The sequence below is a fragment of the Palaemon carinicauda genome, chromosome 11 (genome assembly GCF_036898095.1).
Source record: "Palaemon carinicauda isolate YSFRI2023 chromosome 11, ASM3689809v2, whole genome shotgun sequence".
NCBI lineage: Eukaryota > Metazoa > Arthropoda > Malacostraca > Decapoda > Palaemonidae > Palaemon > Palaemon carinicauda.
The window spans coordinates 47,310,279-47,330,466 of record NC_090735.1 but is presented as its reverse complement, the minus strand read 5'-3'; the positions used below and the strand labels follow the sequence as shown (position 1 = coordinate 47,330,466).

Below are 20,188 nucleotides of genomic sequence, written 5' to 3'. Positions count from 1 at the left end.
GAATATTATATTCCCCCCTGGCTTTCAGTTGCATATTAATATTAAACGTGTTGGACAAAATTTTCTGACCTATAAATTCCTTATCCTTGATATCAACAGTAATCCCTAACAAAGTAGATTAGTTATTTATTCAGATTTTCCCGCAATTAATCATCTTGTACTTAGGTTGTCTACTAATTCCCACAATTTACCTTCTTGTACTTAGATTGTCGGCTAATTCTAACAGTCTTGCCCTCTCAAAATACACAGTATTCTTGAAGATTTATTCCAACAGTGACAACATTATAGAACGATCATTTTATTCCAGTGGTTGAATCAGTGGAACTTCAGTAACTGAAAATAATTGCAAATTCTTTTCTGTGGAACAGGTTGACGTCCGTCTAATTTCATATATGATATATGAATTAATGTTTTAACGTTGTTATAGATCTTAATATATTTTAGATTATTTTTATTTCTTTACATTGATAGTGTTGTATTCGTTGTTTACTGATTTCCTCTAAGCAAAAAACATCTTTTTTGGGCTCAAGCCATGTCGTCCTGATGGAAGTTCCTATAGGGTAGCTTCCTAGGGTATATTACAACTACGGCGATATTCCCAGAGAATTTACCTTAAGGTACCCAGAATTCTAACTCCTGGAGCGAATATCCCTAATGAAAGTACCAGGGATATCACGAAATATCAGAGGACGTATTCTTGACACGCCACATGGCAATCTGCACCCCGAACAGAGATAACACTTCGAAGGGGTCAATTGGCAAGAAAACGAAAACGAGAAAGAAAAGGGAGAGCCGTTCGTAAGGCTCTCTCTTCTCCCGTTTCGTAAGCGTGCGCTGCGCCGATTCTTCGCCATCTGCATTCCTTTTTGCGTAGCTTAACAACTCTGTTTTTTCCTGTGTTTCTCGCAAAATCTTGGATTTAATCATCTTTTTATGGGTTCTCCAACTTCGTCTGCCTCTGATAAGTTGAGTACCATTTCTTTTATGCATAAATGTAGGCTCTTGGTAAATTTTAAAGTGATTAATATTATTAATCTTGTTACAAGAGCCGTTGCCTACCGGAGGCGTCCTGGACGCTGCCGCTCGCTAGGTATGAGTTTTAGTTAGCCAGAGCGACGTTCCTGGTTGTTTTGCTTTAATAAATTTTAGCTATTTAGCGTTATATAGGATTTCCTTACTCGTGCTTTTAGTATTATTTGTTTTGGCGAAGTATTCGCCAATTCTGGCCTACGCTAGACCATGTAGCCTAGTCCTTTGGCCCTAGTACTTTCCTCCATGATTTTTGGATTTCCGAGTGTTTTAAAATTTTATTGAAGCTTTAGGCAGTTTTATACATTTAAGATTATATTGATTATTTCCAAGATAGTATACGAGTGAGTTTCGGTGATTTAGTTAATCAATTCTCTTGGTGCCTAGGCTAAGTTGCCTACGGAGCCTTAGTATACTTTCTCATACTCCCCGGTTGCTTTCTTTTCTTCGGAGAAGGTATGCAATCCCTTTCCCTCTGTTTAAGCCTTGGGCTTAACCCTAGTGGTTTATCTGAATTAACTTTCGATACAACTATATTGGGGTGTTACTGTACCTTCCTGTTCTAGTAAGTCTGGCTTCAGAGAGGGGCAGAACAACAGAGTTTTTAGTCTGAGTCTGTGTTTGTCTGGCTTGGGGTAGAGTCTCCCTCGCTAGCGTGGCACAGACGTAGGAGGTTTAACCTCCTTAGGTCACTCCCAAAGGTTTCTGTACGAGATGATTCCTTCATTTGTGATCTAGCAGACTAGTCCTCGTTGCTATTCTCGGTGGGAGGATGAGATCCTTTCCCCGGGAGTAGCAACACCTTCCTCGCTTTGGTTCTGTGGAGGTTAGCAAGTATTGCTGGGCCCCCTCCTTGGATCTCCCTTAGGCTAAGATGAGTTTTCTTGGCTGCGGGCGATTCTTTACTAATGTAAGGTTGGTAGGACCCTCTTTGTCCCTTTCCCCTCTATCTCTGTTTTGGCCTAGCCATTACAGTACTGTACGTCATTCTACATCTGGATCTAGTATAGGTTAGGATGTGGAATTGACTCAGCCCTTTGCCGGCCAGCACACTCTGCCGGCCGGCAAAGGTCTTCTTCTTGAGTGCTGCCCGGACCTCCCTTGGTCCCTCATCCATGCCTGTCTGTAGAGCCAGACGGCATTGGTCAGGAAGCCTGAATTAGATTCTCCCCTTCCTTATGCACTCCTTCGGATTGCCGGGCCTTGAGGTACTATACTCTCATATCCTGGCATCCATTCTGTTTTCTTCTAGTGCTGTACCTGACCCGGCTGCCGGCCTATCTGGCCGGCAGCCGGGCAGTCGGAGTTCTCTGGTTCTTTTGCTGCTGGCTGGCATCGGTTGTTTACCTTTGCCGGCCAGCTATTGTCACGCCCTTGTCTACCGGTCGCTATGAGCAGTGACTGGCAGCCGGGTGCTACCTTGGGTAGTTGCCTGCCGGCAATCATTGCCGGCCGACATTGGCTGTTGCCGGCCGGCACATGCATTTGAACCAGCGTTCTGCCGCCATATAGCTGTTAAGTAGTATACTGTAAAGCTATTTATGGTGTGTGCCGGCCGGTAAGTGCCGGCCGACGCATTACCTTCTATACTGTACCAGTATTCTTCAGTATAGCATATACTGTAGAAAGAAAACTATAGTATAGTTTTGGTACAACACTGTGTTTTCTAACACTTTTGTGTTGTCTTGCACAACCCTTTGGTGTTGCCTTACAGATAAGAAAGTGAGTTCTTTCTTGTCTATTATCCGGTATTTTAAAATCATACGTTAGGTGTGAGCTACACCTGTTTCCTCTGGAAATTTTTCTGTGGTTACTCTAGGACAGATTAACCATACGATTTTATTATCTGGAAGGCTACAACAATTGGTTGTGCGGGAAACACAAGTGTGTGTCTTTCCTTTCTGATTGTTATGCTAAGCTGTGCATATCCAGTGATACGTAGTCCACTTGATACTCATGGAAATTTCTTCTCTTTACATGAGGACCATCCGAAGTGCGGAAGTGTTTTCTGCAACGTCCGCAGTAAGAACTTCTGCGGACATGAGTCATGTAGGAGGCACGCAGCATGCGCTGTCTCCAAGGGTGATCTCCGGTATTGGGACCCTCAGGTATGTACCGTGTGCTCTAATCTGATTACTGAGGCTTTTGATTCCCCTAAGACGGCGGAATCAAGGGATATAGCAAGGGAGAAGCTCCGTACCTGGGTAAGGGGCTTCCAGAAGAACACCTCTGGACCTTATCTTCCAAGTGAGAAGATGAGGGCTTGCCTTTTCCCTAGGGCATCAGCTGATGCTGTGATTCCCCAGCCTCAAGAGGAGATCCCCCTAGTTCAGATCCCGGTGGATGCTGAAGTCGCGGTTGCCTTGCAAGGCACCCAGTTGGACGACAGGATGTCAGACGTGTCCGAGCGTCTGGAGGAAGACCTCCTGGCAGAAGGCCAGGATGAAGATCAAGCTCCAGACATTGTAGAGGAAGAGGCCGCTGAGGTGTCGGCTGCTCCGGTTCAGATCCCTGAACCTATTCCCTCAACATCGTCCGCTCTCCCAGCAGAGCTGGAACAGGCCCCCTCCTCCATTTTTGGAATGATCCAACAAATGCAGAAGGAGAATAATGAGAAGGCGGCTGCAATGGAACTGCAGATGCAGAGGATTGCAACATCACGTGGGCCTCAGAAAAGGCTCAACGTGAAAGACCTTCCCTTGTGCTCTGATGCTAACCGTGGAGGTATGCTGAGTACATGCCGATGACGATTGGGAAGATCGTCATGTCGGATAAGTTGGGTTCAGTTCCCCTAGAGGAGTTGGAATTCTGGCCCAGCAGAGGGACATATCCGGACTGCTATGTCCGCTTGACGAAGGAACCAGCATCAAGGGAGGAAACAGAGCCGAAGGAGGTCATAGTGATGGACCACGCTAAGGCTCAAGCTTTACTTTCATCATCAATGAAAGAGAGGGGCTTCTCGAACTCAAAGGTGGCTGCATTGAGTAAGAAGCTCCCTTCCTTTGTGTCCTCTCCTGATAGAGCCTTCCCCTTTTTACAGAAAGGGTTTGCGGCTGTGCTAAACGCAGTCGAGGCTGGCAAACCTTGCCCCTCCTTGGAGGAGTGTAAACCCTTGTCGCTGGCCCTACCTATGGACCACAAGGACTGGAAGGACGTCCATCTTACCTTCTCAGTCGGGAAGTTGGAGGCTGATATTGCCGAACGTCAGTTCGGTGAAAACCTCCCTAAGCGGTCTGACTTTCTTTTACGGAGGGAGCTCGAGATAAAAGAAAGTTTGCTGCCTCAATGTCTCTTCAGACTACTCTTGAGACGATGGCAAGTGACCCCAAGGTCCATGAAATGTTCATGGTATTGGCCAAGACTCATCTGGCCACAGCGACGAAGGATCTTTACAGCTTCGTCAGAGCGAGGAGAGCTTGTAGGGAGTTCGTGTTCGCCTCGGCTACGGTGAGGCACGAGCCAAGGAATCTAATCTCCTCCAACATTTGGGGCAAAGACCTTTTCCCTAGTGAATCGGTCAAAGAAGTTGTCTATAAGGCCGCCACGGAGAATAGAAACCTTCTCCAGAAGTGGGGCCTGTCTATCAAGAGAAAGTCTTCCCCGGATGAGGGTCCCCAACCTAAGAGGAAGACTAATAGGACTAGGCTGCCGTCCCGGCCAGCCAAGCCAGTTAGACAGCAACAGCAACAGCAATTGCCGATCCCTTCTGTGCCCCAGATGGTGGCACAAACCCCGACCACATTTCAGTGGGTACCCCAGGCCGTGTTGACACAGTCCCCGGCATTCAACCCAACGTTCGAAGGGCAGTCAGCTTCCTTTCGAGCAAAGCCTAGAGGAGCAGCCAGAGGCTTGTCTAGGCGCCTCTCAAGGGGAAGGGGATCCAGGGGTGGTCGTGGTCGGGGAGGCAAGACCTCAGGACAACAGTCCAAGTGAGATGATACCGGTAGGAGGGAGACTTCAGTATTTTCGGGATCGGTGGACCTTCGATCCCTGGGCCCACAGCCTACTCAAGAATGGACTGGGCTGGAGCTGGTACAGCACTCCAACCCCGTGCCCTCGGTTTTTCCAACACTCCACCCCCGTTCTGGAGGAGTACATCCAAGATCTGTTGGAGAAAAAAGTGATCCGAAGGGTAAAGTCCAACAAATTCCAAGGGAGGCTGTTTTGTGTTCCCAAGAAGGACTCGGAAAAGCTCAGAGTCATTCTGGACTTGTCGCCACTCAACAAGTTCATAGTGAACTGCAAGTTCAAGATGCTAACACTGCAACACATAAGGACCTTACTGCCCAAGAGGGCATTTACCGTCTCCATAGATCTGTCAGACGCCTATTGGCACGTTCCAATCAACCGTCGACTCTCCCCCTACCTAGGGTTCAAGCTACAACGAAGACTATATGCCTTCAGAGCCATGCCTTTCGGGCTAAATATAGCCCCAAGGATCTTCACGAAGCTTGCGAGCGTAGCTCTCAAACAATTACGCCTAAAGGGAATTCAGGTAGTAGCCTACCTGGACGACTGGCTGGTGTGGGCAGCATCCAAGACAGAATGCTTGCAAGCTTCCATTCAAGTGATCCAGTTCCTAGAGTATCTAGGCTTCAAGATCAACAGAAAAAAGTCTCGACTTTCTCCATCTCAAAAGTTCCAGTGGCTGGGAATCCACTGGGACCTAATGTCAAACCGTTTCTCCATCCCGGCGAAGAAAAGGAAGGAGATAGCGGGTTCTGTCAAGAGACTTCTAGATTCCGAAAGGATATCAAGACGCGAACAGGAGAGAGTACTGGGTTCTCTCCAGTTTGCATAGGTGACATACCCGGTGCTAAGAGCACAGCTAAAGGATGCAACCGGAGTTTGGAGAACTTATGCATCAAACGCGCGAAGAGATCTGAGAAGACCAGTTCCGCTTCGTCTACGTACTCTTCTCAGGCCTCGGTCCCAAGCCAGACATCTAAAGTCGGTTCTTCTTCAGTCACCTCCCCCGTCGGTGACAATTCACTCAGACGCCTCGAAGGAGGGATGGGGAGGTCACTCTCATCGGAAAAAGGTCCAGGGGACTTGGTCCAAGCTATCCAAGACCTTTCACATAAACTTTTTAGAAGCTATGGCAGTGCTCCTTACCTTGAAGAAAGTCTCCCCGCATCACTCGATCCACATAAGGTTGGTGCTGGACAGCGAGGTAGTTGTGAGATGCTTGAATCGACAAGGATCAAGGTCACCACCTCTCAACCAGGTGATGCTGGCCATCTTCCAATTGGCGGAAAAGAAGAAGTGGTACTTGTCAGCAGTTCACCTTCAAGGAGTCCGCAATATGACAGCGGACGCTCTATCCAGGTTCACACCGATAGAGTCGGAATGGTCCCTAGACGCAAGATCATTCTCCTTCATCTTGAGTCAAGTCCCAGAACTGCAGATAGACCTCTTTGCAACAAAAGACAACAAGAAGTTTCCCCTGTACGTGTCCCCGTACGAGGACCCCTTGGCGGAAGCAGTGGACGCGATGTCCCTCGACTGGAACAGATGGTCCAGGATTTACCTGTTCCCTCCTCACAACCTTCTGTTGAGGGTCCTCAACAAACAGATCATTCAAGGGAGTAGCGGCAATAGTGGCCCACAAGTGGCCGAACAGCGTGTGGTTCCCTCTGGCATTGGAACTACGGTTGAAGTTTCTACCGCTACCAGATCCAGTTCTGACCCAGCGAGTCCAGAAGTCGACTGTCTGCGCTTCATTACAGAAAACCCGGACCCTGCAGCTCATGATTTTCTCTCCCAGCGGTGAGAAAGCGTTTCGGGATCTCAAAAGCCAGCATAGACTTCCTAGAGGAATATAAGTGCAAATCCACTAGAAGGCAATATGAGTCATCTTGGAGGAAATGGGTGGCCTTTGTCGAGGAGAAGAATCCGCAGGAGATCACGACGGACTTCTGCTTATCTTTCTTCATCCACCTCCATGGTCAAGGGTTGGCAGCTAACACGATTTCAACGTGTAAGTCTGCTTTGACAAGACCCATTCTATATGCCTTCCAGGTCGACCTCGCTAACGAGATCTTTAATAAAGTTCCGAAAGCCTGCGCTAGGCTCAGACCTTCAGCACCTCCAAAGCCCATTTCATGGTCTTTAGATAAAGTTCTTCATTTTGCTTCACTGTTGAACAATGAGGAGTGTGCGTTAAAGGATTTGACCCAAAAGGTTATTTTCCTATTTGCACTCGCATTCGGGGGCAGGGTTAGTGAGATTGTAGCCCTCTCGAGAGAGGAAGGTCGTGTTCAGTTCCTGGATGGGGGAGAACTGAACCTGTTTCCGGATCCTTCGTTTCTTGCCAAGAACGAGTTACCCACCAACAGGTGGGGTCCCTGGAGAATCTGCCCTCTGAAAGAAGATGCATCTCTATGTCCAGTAGAATGCCTAAAGGTCTATCTTCGTAGAACTTCAGACTTCAAGGATGGTCAACTATTCAGGGGAGAAACGTCAGGCTCAAATTTATCACTGAAACAACTCAGGGCGAAAATCACATATTTTATTCGCAGAGCGGATCCTGACAGTACACCCGCAGGTCACGATCCAAGGAAACTTGCCTCATCCTTAAATTTCTTTAATTGTATGGATTTTGAACATCTTCGTTCATACACTGGCTGGAAGTCTTCCAGAGTGTTCTTTCGTCACTATGCGAAGCAAGTGGAGCAACTAAAGAGATCTGTGGTAGCAGTGGGTTGCGTCGTTAACCCTGCTGTTTAACTCTGCGAGGAACAGTGGTTTTAATTGGGACGATTAATTCCAGGGTGAGTGTGTAGTTACATGCTGTACTACAAACTAAGTGAGGGCACTGAGTGGCCCACGTTGACTGTTCCACTTCAAAGGTGAACATAGCATAAGTGCAGACATGCGTGCCGAGCGTTTCTAACGCTAATGTGACTGATTAGTAAAGACAGACTTTTATCGCTTTGATACCTTGGTATGTTAAAAGTGGCACTAATGTTTTTCTTTCAGATAAACAAGTTTCTGTTTACTATTATACTTATGCTTAAAGTTTTGGTTATCCTCCTCTATATATATATATATATATATATATATATATATATATATATATATATATATATATATATATATATATATATATATATATATATATATATATATATATATATATATATATATATGTATATATATATATATAATTATTGTTAACCTGTCTATTTATTGCCAGTCAATAAACTTGTTCTTGAGAACTTTGCGTCTCCTTCACCTGTGTCTATTTATTGGTTTAACTGAGCATTTATTCTATGTATAATTATCCGGGGATAATTCTAATAGATTGTTCCTTTATGCAAGCTAATACTGCATTGGTTTATGCTTTCCCTTAGTGGGAGGACTCCATCCCATAAGGGGACGGTGGCGGATTTACAATACGAGTATTGAGTGAGAACTGGTCGATATTTCTTATTGACACAGTGGTTCTTTACAAACTATGCTTTACCTAATATAGCGTGAGACCACTATAATAGCTTGCCTGGTGTTCATACATAGGTATATGTACTCTTCAATACTTTCCCAGAGTCTAGTAGGACTCTTCCCTGTAGGGGGATGGAAGCTCTAACATGGCTTATGGTTAGTTGAAAAGATGTATAACGGTAACATCTTAGATCTCTAGGTCTGGTCGACCGGGAAATACTTCTGGGGAGTACGGCACGTTCTGAGAATCCACAGATACAGTAATGCTCTGGTATACTTCCATCAGGATGACATGGCTTGAGCCCAAAAAACGGATTTTGCGCGAAGCGAAAAATCTATTTTTGGGTGAGATGGCCATGTCGTCCTGATGGACCCGCCCTTCCCTTTCTACGAAAGGGCTGTAGGACCCCTCATTACATACAGTATCTGTAGCACCTCGTGTATCGCTACAAGGAATGCAGATGGCGCCAGAATCGGCGCAGGGCACGCTTACAAAATGGGAGAAGAGAGAGCCTTACGAACGGCTCTCCCTTTTCTTTCTCGTTTTTGTTTTCTTGCCAACTGACCCCTTCGAAGTGTTATCTCTGTTCGGGGTGCAGATTGCCATGTGGCGTGTCAAGAATACATCCTCTGATATTACGCGATATCCCTGGTACTTTCATTAGGGATATTCGCTCCAGGAGTTAGAATTCTGGGTACCTTAAGGTAAATTCTCTGGGAATATCGCCGTAGTTGTAATATACCCTAGGAAGCTACCCTATAGGAACTTCCATCAGGACGACATGGCCATCTCACCCAAAAATAGATTTTTCGCTTCGCTCAAAATCCGTTTCTTGGACTTGTAACTATCTGCAAGGCCAATTAGGGTTGTCGCTGGGCTAGTAATCATAGTAATTATAGTCTAGTTCAGTGGTTCTCAATCTTTTTCAGTTGATGGCACCCTAAACTGATGTAACCATTACTGTGGCACCCCTTCTTCACCACCCCACCATATCTCATGAATTAACTCATTTGATGAATATAATTACTGTACTAGCAGCTTTGAATCCATTAAGGAGAAACGTCGCTATATAAAACACTAGACATTAATATTATTTTTATTATCATCCATAATCAAACCAAATCCAGCACCACCGTAAAATGCAGAAATACAAAGAGCATATTAGAAGATTTGAAGTAGAGTTATGAATGCAGACTAAATAAAAAGAAAATGGTAATCACCCTTAAGCAAAGAAGAAAAAAACACCTATTTTAGTGAGATGTGTGTGCTTGATGTGACTGACAGATCCGTTTCACATTGGGTTGAATGGTGACCAACATAGTCTCATTTCTTCCTCAAGAGTTTTCAGCCGTTCCCTTTTGTTAGTTTTAATGTTTGCTAGAGCAGAAAACCCCAACTCACTTTGGTAAGAAGTAGAGAACTGGATTAACATTACCAGAGCTTTTTTGGCAACATGAGGATACTTAGTCTTGATCTGAACCCAGAATTCGTCAAAAGGCAGCTGCATGTGCAATAACATTAGATCACGATCATGACGCAATTCCACTAACTGCTCTTCTTCCACGAGGGTAAGCTGAGATTGGGTAGATATAGATGCAACAAATGGGTTTCTTATCCAGTCATAGTTTTCAGTGCATATATCTGGGAAATAGTGTTGAAGTTGTTTTTCCAGTACTGCAAGATGCTCAGAAATAATGGGTATTATCTCACCACAGTTTGCTGCTACTGCAACATGTGAAAACATGTCCAAATTGCCTTCTTTTACTTTGCCACCCCACAGTTGCAGTTTTTCTTTCAGCACTTTAATTTTATCAGTGGAAGATAAAACATTTTCTGATTTTCCTTGCATGCTGGCATTTACCTTGTTTAAAAGTTCAAAGATGTCAGCTAAGTAAGACAATTTTGCACACCAAGTGTCATCTGCCAGTAAATCACAGAATTCCTCTTGTTGTTGAAGAGTGAAAAAATTAAGCATCTCTTCCTTCAGTTCGCATACTCGTGACAATACTTTCCCTCTGGACAGCCAACGTGCTTCCGTCTGTAGAAGAAGGTTCAAATGTTTTGCCTCAAGCTCTTTGCACAGCTTAGTAAACAGACGAGACTTCATCGGTTGACTTTTTATAAAGTTCACCATTTTTACAACTTTTTCCAGTACAGATTTTAAATCATTGCTAATTGTCTTTGCAACCAGTGCTTCACGATGAAGAAAGCAATGTGTTGTTATCACACTGCTGTTTTCTCTCTTCACTAATGACACAAATCCTTTAATTAAGCCAATCATGGCAGGTGCCCCATCTGTACAAATCCCAACACACGATTGCCAGGTCAAACCAACTGATTCTAAGTACTCACTTAATGTGGAGAAAATATCATTGCCTGTTGTAGTTTCCTTAAGTTCTTTACAACAAAGGAATTGATTCACTATTTTAACATCATGAATGTACCGAACGAATACCAGTAATTGAACCATACCTCCATTGTCTGTGGACTCCTCTACCTGAAGTGCAAACATTTCACTTTCCTTCACAGATGTACATACAGTTTCCTCTATGTCTGCTGACATATCATGAATCCGTCTGCTAATGGTACTATCCGAAACGGGAATTTTCCTCACTTCTTTTTCTGCTTCACTTCCAAACATTGTTTTTACTATGGCACTATATGCAGGTAGAATCAGAGTCTTTGCTATTGTATGAGGTTTCATGCTTTTAACAACTAACTCTGCAACTAAGTAACTGGCCTCTTGTGCTTTATCAGCAACTTTGACTTTCTTAGAAAGCATCGCACTCTGTTGTTTTTGCTCACTTAAAAGTCCTTCAAAGTAGGACCGAGGCTTGTTAGCAAGATGATTATGTTACAGAGTTAAATGCCTCTTTAATTTACTGTGTACCATCGCTTCATTAGCTAATTTGCCACCACAAATAACACATAAAGGCATGGGAGTAACTTCATCACGACACCAGAAGAATCCAAAACTTAAATAATTATCCAAGTAGGAGCGATTTTTCTTTCCTTTTTTTGAAGTTGATGTACTTGTTGTTGGAATGGCCAAATCTTTTTCGCTCACAAACCCACTTTCGTCCCTTTCTTCACCCTCACCACTAACTTCGTGTCTTCTCTTCTTAATGACAAACTTATCCATCGTATGGTATGTTAGAATCACGATACTGTTCGAAACAACTGTAATATAACCCCAGATACAGCAAAGAACTTATGCCTTGAGGTATTATGCCTCACTGACTCGGGAGTGGAAAACTGGGGTTATACAAAGCCGACGAGAACCGAACACGTATCGGACAGGCACCGAGTATAAACAAAGAAAATGAGAGTATGAACAGAGTCGACTGTTACACTTTATTATTACTATTTTTGTTGCTCTTGTTATTGTTGTTGTTGTTATATTATTATCATTATTTATTATTACTATTACTATTATTATTAGCTATAGTAGTAGTAGTAGTAGTTGTTGTTGTTGTTGTTGTTGTATTGTACAAGTATAGAAAAGGAAATATCAACCTCTATTTGCGAGAAATGTTTGAGCATGTAACTTCCTACCTACACTGATAATTATATGAAGACTTTTGAAAAATTTTTTTTTCAAATGTTCATTAAGACGATTTAGCCAAGACAAAACTCATGACAATTTTGCGGCACCCCTAGGCGCTGTCTATGGCACCCCAGGGTGCCACGGCACCCAGTTTGAGAATCACTGGTCTAGTTTATACGGATGGAGACATTTCTTATGCTGGTTCGAGTCCTCCCAGGAAATAAATTGTATATTTTTTATTTCCAATTTCTGGTTTAACAGGTTGGTAATGGATGTCTATGTATATATATATATATATATATATATATATATATATATATATATATATATATATATGTATATATATATATATATATATATATATGTATATATATATATATATATATATATATATATATATATATATATATATAAATATATATGTATATGTATAAATATATCTATATATATATATATATATATATATATATATATATATATATATATATATACATATATATGATAAATTTTGCTCATTTAAATGAGTTTTTCATATGTCAAATATATATATGTATATATATATATATATATATATATATATATATATATATATATATATATATATATATATATGTGTGTGTGTGTGTGTGTGTTTATGTATATATACAGTGTATATATATATATATATATATATATATATATATATATATATATATATATATGTGTGTGTGTGTGTGTGTGTGTCTGTGTGTCCATGTATATATACACATATATATGATGAATTTTGCTCATTTAAACGTGTTTTTTCATATTTCAAATAAGGCGTATGTATTAATACATTTAAGTCTGCATTCTCTTAACGACCTTGGGATCAGAGCCCAGGCAAAATCCCTCAAAGACTATAGTATCTGACCGGCTGGGTTTCGAACTAAGATCCAGGATACTTGTATACCATTGACCATATACAAATGTATATCTAAACCACCACATTATAATTGTTTGATTTTATGCTAAAGCACCACGGGAGTCAGAATAAAACAAACCTTTCCATTGTCGGAAAAAATAAAGATCTATTTACAGGTAATGAATTGGGTAGTGAGAGCTTAGTTATCGGTTGCCAATAGTCTTGGATTGAAAGTTAATTACATTTAATTCTTTTCCCTTTCCGTGAAAAAGCACAGCTTTCCTCTTGGTCTTCCAGACGCCACCCTCCGCAAGGTTTTGTCTTAATTACCCGCTCTTTATCCGGCCGCAGATGGCAGAGAGAGAGAGAGAGAGAGTACATCTGTCGGTATGTTAGATACAATCTAGATGATGTATTTTTATTTCTTCAGACCACTTGTATGTATCTATCTATCTATCTATCTATCTATCTATCTATCTATCTATCTATCTATCTATATATATATATATATATATATATATATATATATATATATATATATATATGTATGTATGCATGTGGCCGGGGGGCATAAAAACAATTAGAATAGCGCCAACGTAACCCTGCGTGTCATAAGAGGCGACTAAAAGGGACGGAATAAGGGGGCTGGGAACCCCCTCTTCTGTATTATACTGTAATCCTGCGAGACATCAAAGTGGTGGGGCTGGGGGGAGAGTGACTGCTCGTCTTACTCTAGTTTTGGGGTCTTTGAATGTGCGTGGATATAGTACGATAGGGAGTAAAAGATTTGAGATTGGAAGTATGTTTAGGAATAGAAGGATGGATATATTGGTTTTGTGTGAGACAAAGATAAAAGTGAAAGGTGAAGTGATTTTTGGTGAAATGTCTGGTAGAGTGTCTGGGATTCATAGGGGAAGAGCAAGAGAAGGTGTGGCTTTATTGCTGAGTGAATAGATGACAGGTAAAGTAGTGGAATGGAAGGAGATATCATCTATGTTAATGGGGGGAAGGGTTAGGTTGGGTAGGGAATATTGGGCTTTTGTCAGTGCGTATGGGCCAGGTTATGAAAAAAGTGAAGAAGAGCGGAATGATTTCTGGAATGAATTATCTAGGTGTGTAGAAGGAGTGGGTATAAGGAATTATGTAGTTGTCATGGGTGACTTAAATGCTAGAGTGGGCGCTGGAGAGGTAGATATGTGTGTTGAGCAAGAGATGGTGATAAGTTTTAGCTTCAAAAAGAAAGATAAAAACCAGTATACATGGGTAAGAGTGGCAAATGGAAGACTGGTAGAAAGGGCATAAATGGATTATGTGTTGATAACTAAAAGAATGTTTGGAAGATTGAAAGACGAGCACGTGTTTAGGGGTATGGCTAACGATATGTCTGATCATTTTTGTTGTGGAAGGAAAATTAGTTTTAGCAAAAGATTGGTGGAATAGAGAAGGTCGATGTAAAAGGGAGCTAGTGAGGGTTGAAGAGCTAATAAAACTGGGGTAAAAATAAATATCAAGAAAGGTTTAAAATGACATATGATGGAGTGAAAGTAAGAGAAATTGGTAATTTAGAGAAGTGGAAGTTAGTAAAAGAAAATTTTGTTTGGATATAGATATATAGATATATATATAATTGTGTATATATATATATATATATATATATATATATATATATATATATATATATATATATATATATATATGTGTGTGTACATATATTATTATTATTATTATTATTATTATTATTATTATTATTATTATTATTATTATTATTATTATTATTATTATTATTGAGATTGCAAGTGATGTGATGTGATTTTATGTGTGTGGCAAGAAGGTTCTTAGAGGCACCATGAGGAAGAGCAGTGAATGGTGAAATGAAGGAGTGAAGGTAAAAGTGGAAAAGAAAAAGAGGGCTTTTGAAGAATGGCTGCAGAGTAATAGGGTAGAGAAATATGAAAAATATAGAGAGAAAAATGTGGAAGTAAAGCGCAAGGTAAGTGGGGCAAAGAGTGCAGCTGACCTGAGGTGGGGTGAGGGATTGGGTCAATCCTATGAAGAGAATAAGAAGTTTTGGAAAGAAGTGAAGAAAATAAGAAGTTTTGGAAAGAAGTGAAGAGAGTAAGGAAGGCTGGTTCAAGAATTGAAGAGACAGTGAAAGATGGAAATTGAAGGTTGTTGAAAGGAAAGGAGGCAAGGAAAAGGTAGTCGGAATATTTTGAAAGTTTAGTGAATGTTGAGGATAATAGGGAGACAGCTATAATTGCTGTTCCAGGTGTTGAGGTGCCGGTGATGGGGGATGAGAATGAGAGAGAGATTACAAGAGAGGAAGTAAGGAGAGCACTAGATGAAACGAGAGTAGGAAAAGCATCTGGTGTGGATGGTGTTAGAGCCGAGATGTTGAAGGAAGGGGGTGTGACTGTACTTGAATGGTTGGTGAGATTGTTTAATGTGTCAAGGGTACCAGTAGATTGGGTTTGTGCGTGTATTTTACCACTATATAAGGGTAAGGGAGATGTGCATGAGTGTTGTAATTCAAGGGGTATTAGTTTGTTGAGTGTAGTTGGAAAAGTGTATGGTAGATTACTGATTAATAGGATTAAAGATAAAACAGAGAATGCAATCTTAGAAGTACAGGGTGGTTTTAGAAGAGGTAGTGGTTGTATGAATCAGATTTTTATAGTTAGGCAGATATGCGAGAAATATTTAGCAAAAGGTAAGGAGGTGTATGTTGCATTAATGGATCTGGAGAAAACGTATGATAGAGTTGATAGGGAAGCAATGTGGAATGGGATGAGGTTATATGGAGTTGGTGGATAGTTGTTGCAAGCAGTGAAAAGTTTCTACAAAGGTAGTAAAGCATATATACGGATAGGAAATGAAGTGAGCAATTGGTTTTCGGTGAGAGTGGGTCTGAGACAGGAATGTGTAATGTCGCCATGGTTGTTTAACTTGTATGTTGATGGAGTGGTGAGAGAGGTGAATGCTCGAGTGCTTGGACAAGGATTGAAACTGGTAGACGAGAATGACCATGAATGGGAGGTAAATCAGTTGTTGTTTGCAGATGATACTGTACTGGTTGCAGACGCGGAAGAGATGCTCGGCTGATAAGTGACAGAATTTGGAAGGGTGTATTAGAGAAGGAAGTTGAGAGTTAATGTGGGTAAGATTGATTGATTGATTTAAAGTTTTCAGGCATCCTGACACCTGAGGTCATTGACGCTGGTAATGCGGGTAAGAGTAAGGTTATGAGATGTACAAGAAGGGAAGGTGGTGCGAGGTTGAATGTCATGTTGAATGGAGAGTTACTTGAAGAGGTGGATCAGTTTAAGTACTTTGGGTCTGTTGTTGCAGCAAATGGTGGAGTGGAAGCAGATGTACGTCAGAGAGTGAATGAAGGATGCAAAGTGTTGTGGGCAGTAAAGGGAGTAGTAAAAAATATAGGGTTGGGCATGAATGTAAAGAGTTCTGTATGAGAAAGTGATTGTACCAACTATAATGTATGGATGGGAGTTGTAGAGTTGTGGGGAATGAAAGTGGCGGAGAGACAGAAATTGAACGTGTTTGAGATGAAGTGTCTAAGAAGTATGGCAGGTGTATCTCAAGTAGATAGGGTTAGGAACGAAGTAGTGAGGGTGAGAACGCGAGTAAGGAATGAGTTAGCAGCTAGAGTGGATATGAATGTGTTGAGGTGGTTTGGCCATGTTGAGAGAATGGAAAATGGCTGTGTGCAAAGAAGGTGATAAATGCAAGGGGTGATGGGAGAAGTACAAGAGGAAGGCCAAGGTTTGGGTGGGCTGTGGCACCTTAGCAGTACCAACCGAACTCGGTTGAGTCCCTTGTCAGGCTGGGAGGAACGTAGAGAGGAGAGGTCCCCTTTTTTGTTTCATTTGTTTGATGTTGGCTACCCCTCAAAATAGAGAGAAGTGCCTTGGTATATATATATATATATATATATATATCTATCTATCTATCTATCTATCTATCTATCTATATATATATATATATATATATATATATATATATATATATATATATATATATATATATATATATATCTATCTATCTATCTATCTATCTATCTATCTATCTATCTATCTATCTATCTATATATATATATATATATATATATATATATATATATATATATATATATATATATATAGGCTCTCTCTCTTTATGTATATATATGTATATATATAGAGAGAGAGAGAGAGAGAGAGAGAGAGAGAGAGAGAGAGAGAGAGAGAGAGAGAGAGAGAGAGAGAGATTATTTCAGGATGCGTATGAAAAGCAATTAATCATCATTTGCACTAAACAGCACTATTTTTTTTCCCTTTGTTCACTGATATCTTTAATCTAATATTTATTTTCTGAAATCTCTCCTAAATCCAAATATGTACATAAATCTGTTCTGCTTGCCTTCTTTCATTCAATTGTTAGCTTTCATTAATGACTTGGTCGATTTATTTTCTTTTATTGTAGTGAAATATTAATATTTTTCTAGCATTGTCTGTAGGGGAAGTGTGGATGACTCTCATCTTTAATAAATGTGTTTTTCTCGACCAGATTAATTTAGTGAAATAGACTTTTTAGTTACGGTACAAAAACTTGATATTTTATAAATGGATTTCAGTATTTATATTGGTTCAAAGTAAGATTAAAACGCTTTTATTTTTATTACTTTAGGAGAGAGAGAGAGAGAGAGAGAGAGAGAGAGAGAGAGAGAGAGAGAGAGAGAGGGGGGCGGGGGAACTAACAAGTTAATATATTTTACAACTGTTTGTAGAGAATGACAACTTTCTTAGAAGATAACAACTCTTATTGATTGTTATTTATACAAACTATTCATTGTATCTTGTAAGGTGAAGACTAAAAGTTTTTCCGGATTTGGTTTATTTCATTTAAGAATAGACGCGAAATTGGACCCTTTTGAAGAATCAAGATATTCTATAACATTACATAAAATGTTACATCTTTTATTAGAGGAATAATGTATATATGATATATCTTTTTTGATGTTATTGTTTTTAAAATATTTTTTTGTTAATTTTATTTCATCGTTTAGTTATTTCCTTATTTTCTTTTCTCACTGGCTATGTTTCCCTGTTTGAGCCCTTGGACTTATAGAATATTGCTTTTCCAACTAGGGTTGTAGCTTGGTTAATAATAATAATAATAATAATAATAATAATAATAATAATAATAATAATAATAATGATAATAATAATAATAATAATAATGATAATAATAATAATAATGATAATAATAATAATAATAATAGAAAGAAAAAACACAACACAGAAATATGTTTCCGAAAAAACTGAGAATTCTTGTGAAAGGCAACTTCTTTTTTATTAACTGGTTTTTGCTAATACATTTATTGGAATATACAGTAAGATGGTTATTAAAAACTAAAATTAATGAAACTTTTAACTTGTATGTCCATTTTAACTCTTGGGATATAAAACAGTTAACCAATTTAATAATAATGAAGCTTTCAACCCGCAATAGTCTACATTTTAATCCTTAGAGCATACAGTAGAAGAGCTAACACGTTGAAGAGTAATAACCTCTCTCGATACGTAACAATGAAGAAACAGGCGAATGAGAAATATCATCCCCAATTTGGTCTTTTAATTTTATTATCTTATCTTCTACACTATAAATTCGGTGCAAAAGTCCAGGATATTGGAAGAATTTACCCTCTTATCGCTCGCCTACAATTTCTCTATTGAATTCTGGATATTACGTGGACCGTTACTGCTGGATTCGTAATAGGTTTTTGTTCCAGACGATGGGATATTGAAACTAAAGGCCATTAACTCTACAAGTTTTTCGCAAAACTGATGTAGTCAAGTATGGCCAGAATGTTTCGGAAATTGATTTATTTATTTATACATATATACATATACTTACATAAATACAGTTATATAAATTTTGGCTACATATACGCATTCTTGTATATACATATACATACTGTATATGCGTATATATATATATATATATATATATATATATATATATATATATATATATATATATATATATATATATATATATATATATTACAAAAGTAACAGAAAAATACAACGCCATTGAAAATAGAATTAGTCGTTAGTCTAGCTGTGAATAGACTTGAGTGAATGTTGTCTTGTTAGCGAAATAATTAGTTTAATGTTTATTATTTACGTGATTGAGTAACAAGAGATAACAAATTGTTAAAAGGAAGTGTACGCACGAATTAAACAGTCTTTTTTTATTCCGGTTTATTGCTTTCATGTAAAAGAGGAGGCATTGGTGATTTATTTCACATGCAGGTAGATCTAGTTCTAGAGAGAGAGAGAGAGAGAGAGAGAGAGAGAGAGAGAGAGAGAGAGAGAGAGAGAGAGAGAGAGAGGGATGTTTTTCGTATATATTCCTTTTTCTACCGAACACCATGAGAGAACAAATGAGCTTCCTTTGGAAAACAATATTTTTATTTTCAAGCTGTATCTGAGAACGACATGAGAAAATTATTTATCTTTTCTAAAAATGGAAGAATCGTTCGAAAATTTGCAAAATCCACTACCGTATTCTTTTCATCTATAATTCCAATGCAAATTTATGAAGCTAAGATTTGAATACTGTGCTCTGTTGAAAAAGAAATACATCTTATAATTTTTCCTTTTTATTAATTTTAATGATCATAGCTGTGAATAAATCGTATTGCGGCATTATCGTGGCCTGGTAACCTACCAGGCGCATCGTTCATTGGTATTTTGTTAGAGCACGATTAGCAATTCAATTTACTGGTGTAACGCAGATATAGTCAAATGTAAAATGAATACCTTCATTGCTTGATTATATTGTATTTTTCTTACCATACATCCTTGAGATTGTATTAGTTAGTAATATTTTTTCTTATGTTTAAATCAAACTCAAATGAAAATAATTTTGCAGATTAATAGTAATCAGTGACAGCTTTGTTTCTTCAAGTATTTAAATTTACTGTTTGTAATGATATTAAGTGCCTAATGTATGTTCACTAACAGCCGACAAATTATCCATTGTAAAAAACAACGATCACCTCAAGTTAGAAAATTTACCAATTTTTCCTAAATATACATCCGACTTAATACTTAACGCTCTAAAGTAAATCACCCTCTTGCAACAAGAAAGTCTCTTCACAATTCCGTCAAAAAAGAAAAAAACTTTTATAGATAAATGTAAACTCCTGTCCCAATGCGGGGTTTCGACCTTTAAAGCCGAAGCGTGCAAACAACCAACATATTTGGACATTCCATAAACT

General features: G+C 39.6%; 1 protein-coding gene across 1 annotated transcript in view; it reads right to left on the bottom strand.

Moving 5' to 3' along the window:
• LOC137649268 (protein FAM200A-like) overlaps positions 1-11,255 on the bottom strand; it is a 91,972-nt gene extending 80,717 nt beyond the window's left edge. The window contains exons 1-3 of the mRNA XM_068382252.1: positions 10,929-11,255; positions 10,335-10,511; positions 9,875-10,046 (exon numbers count right to left, since the gene is read on the bottom strand). Coding sequence (XP_068238353.1) covers positions 9,875-10,046; positions 10,335-10,511; positions 10,929-11,255 — 676 coding nt within the window. The remainder of the gene's footprint in view (positions 1-9,874; positions 10,047-10,334; positions 10,512-10,928) is intronic.
• Positions 11,256-20,188: the final 8,933 nt, after the last annotated feature.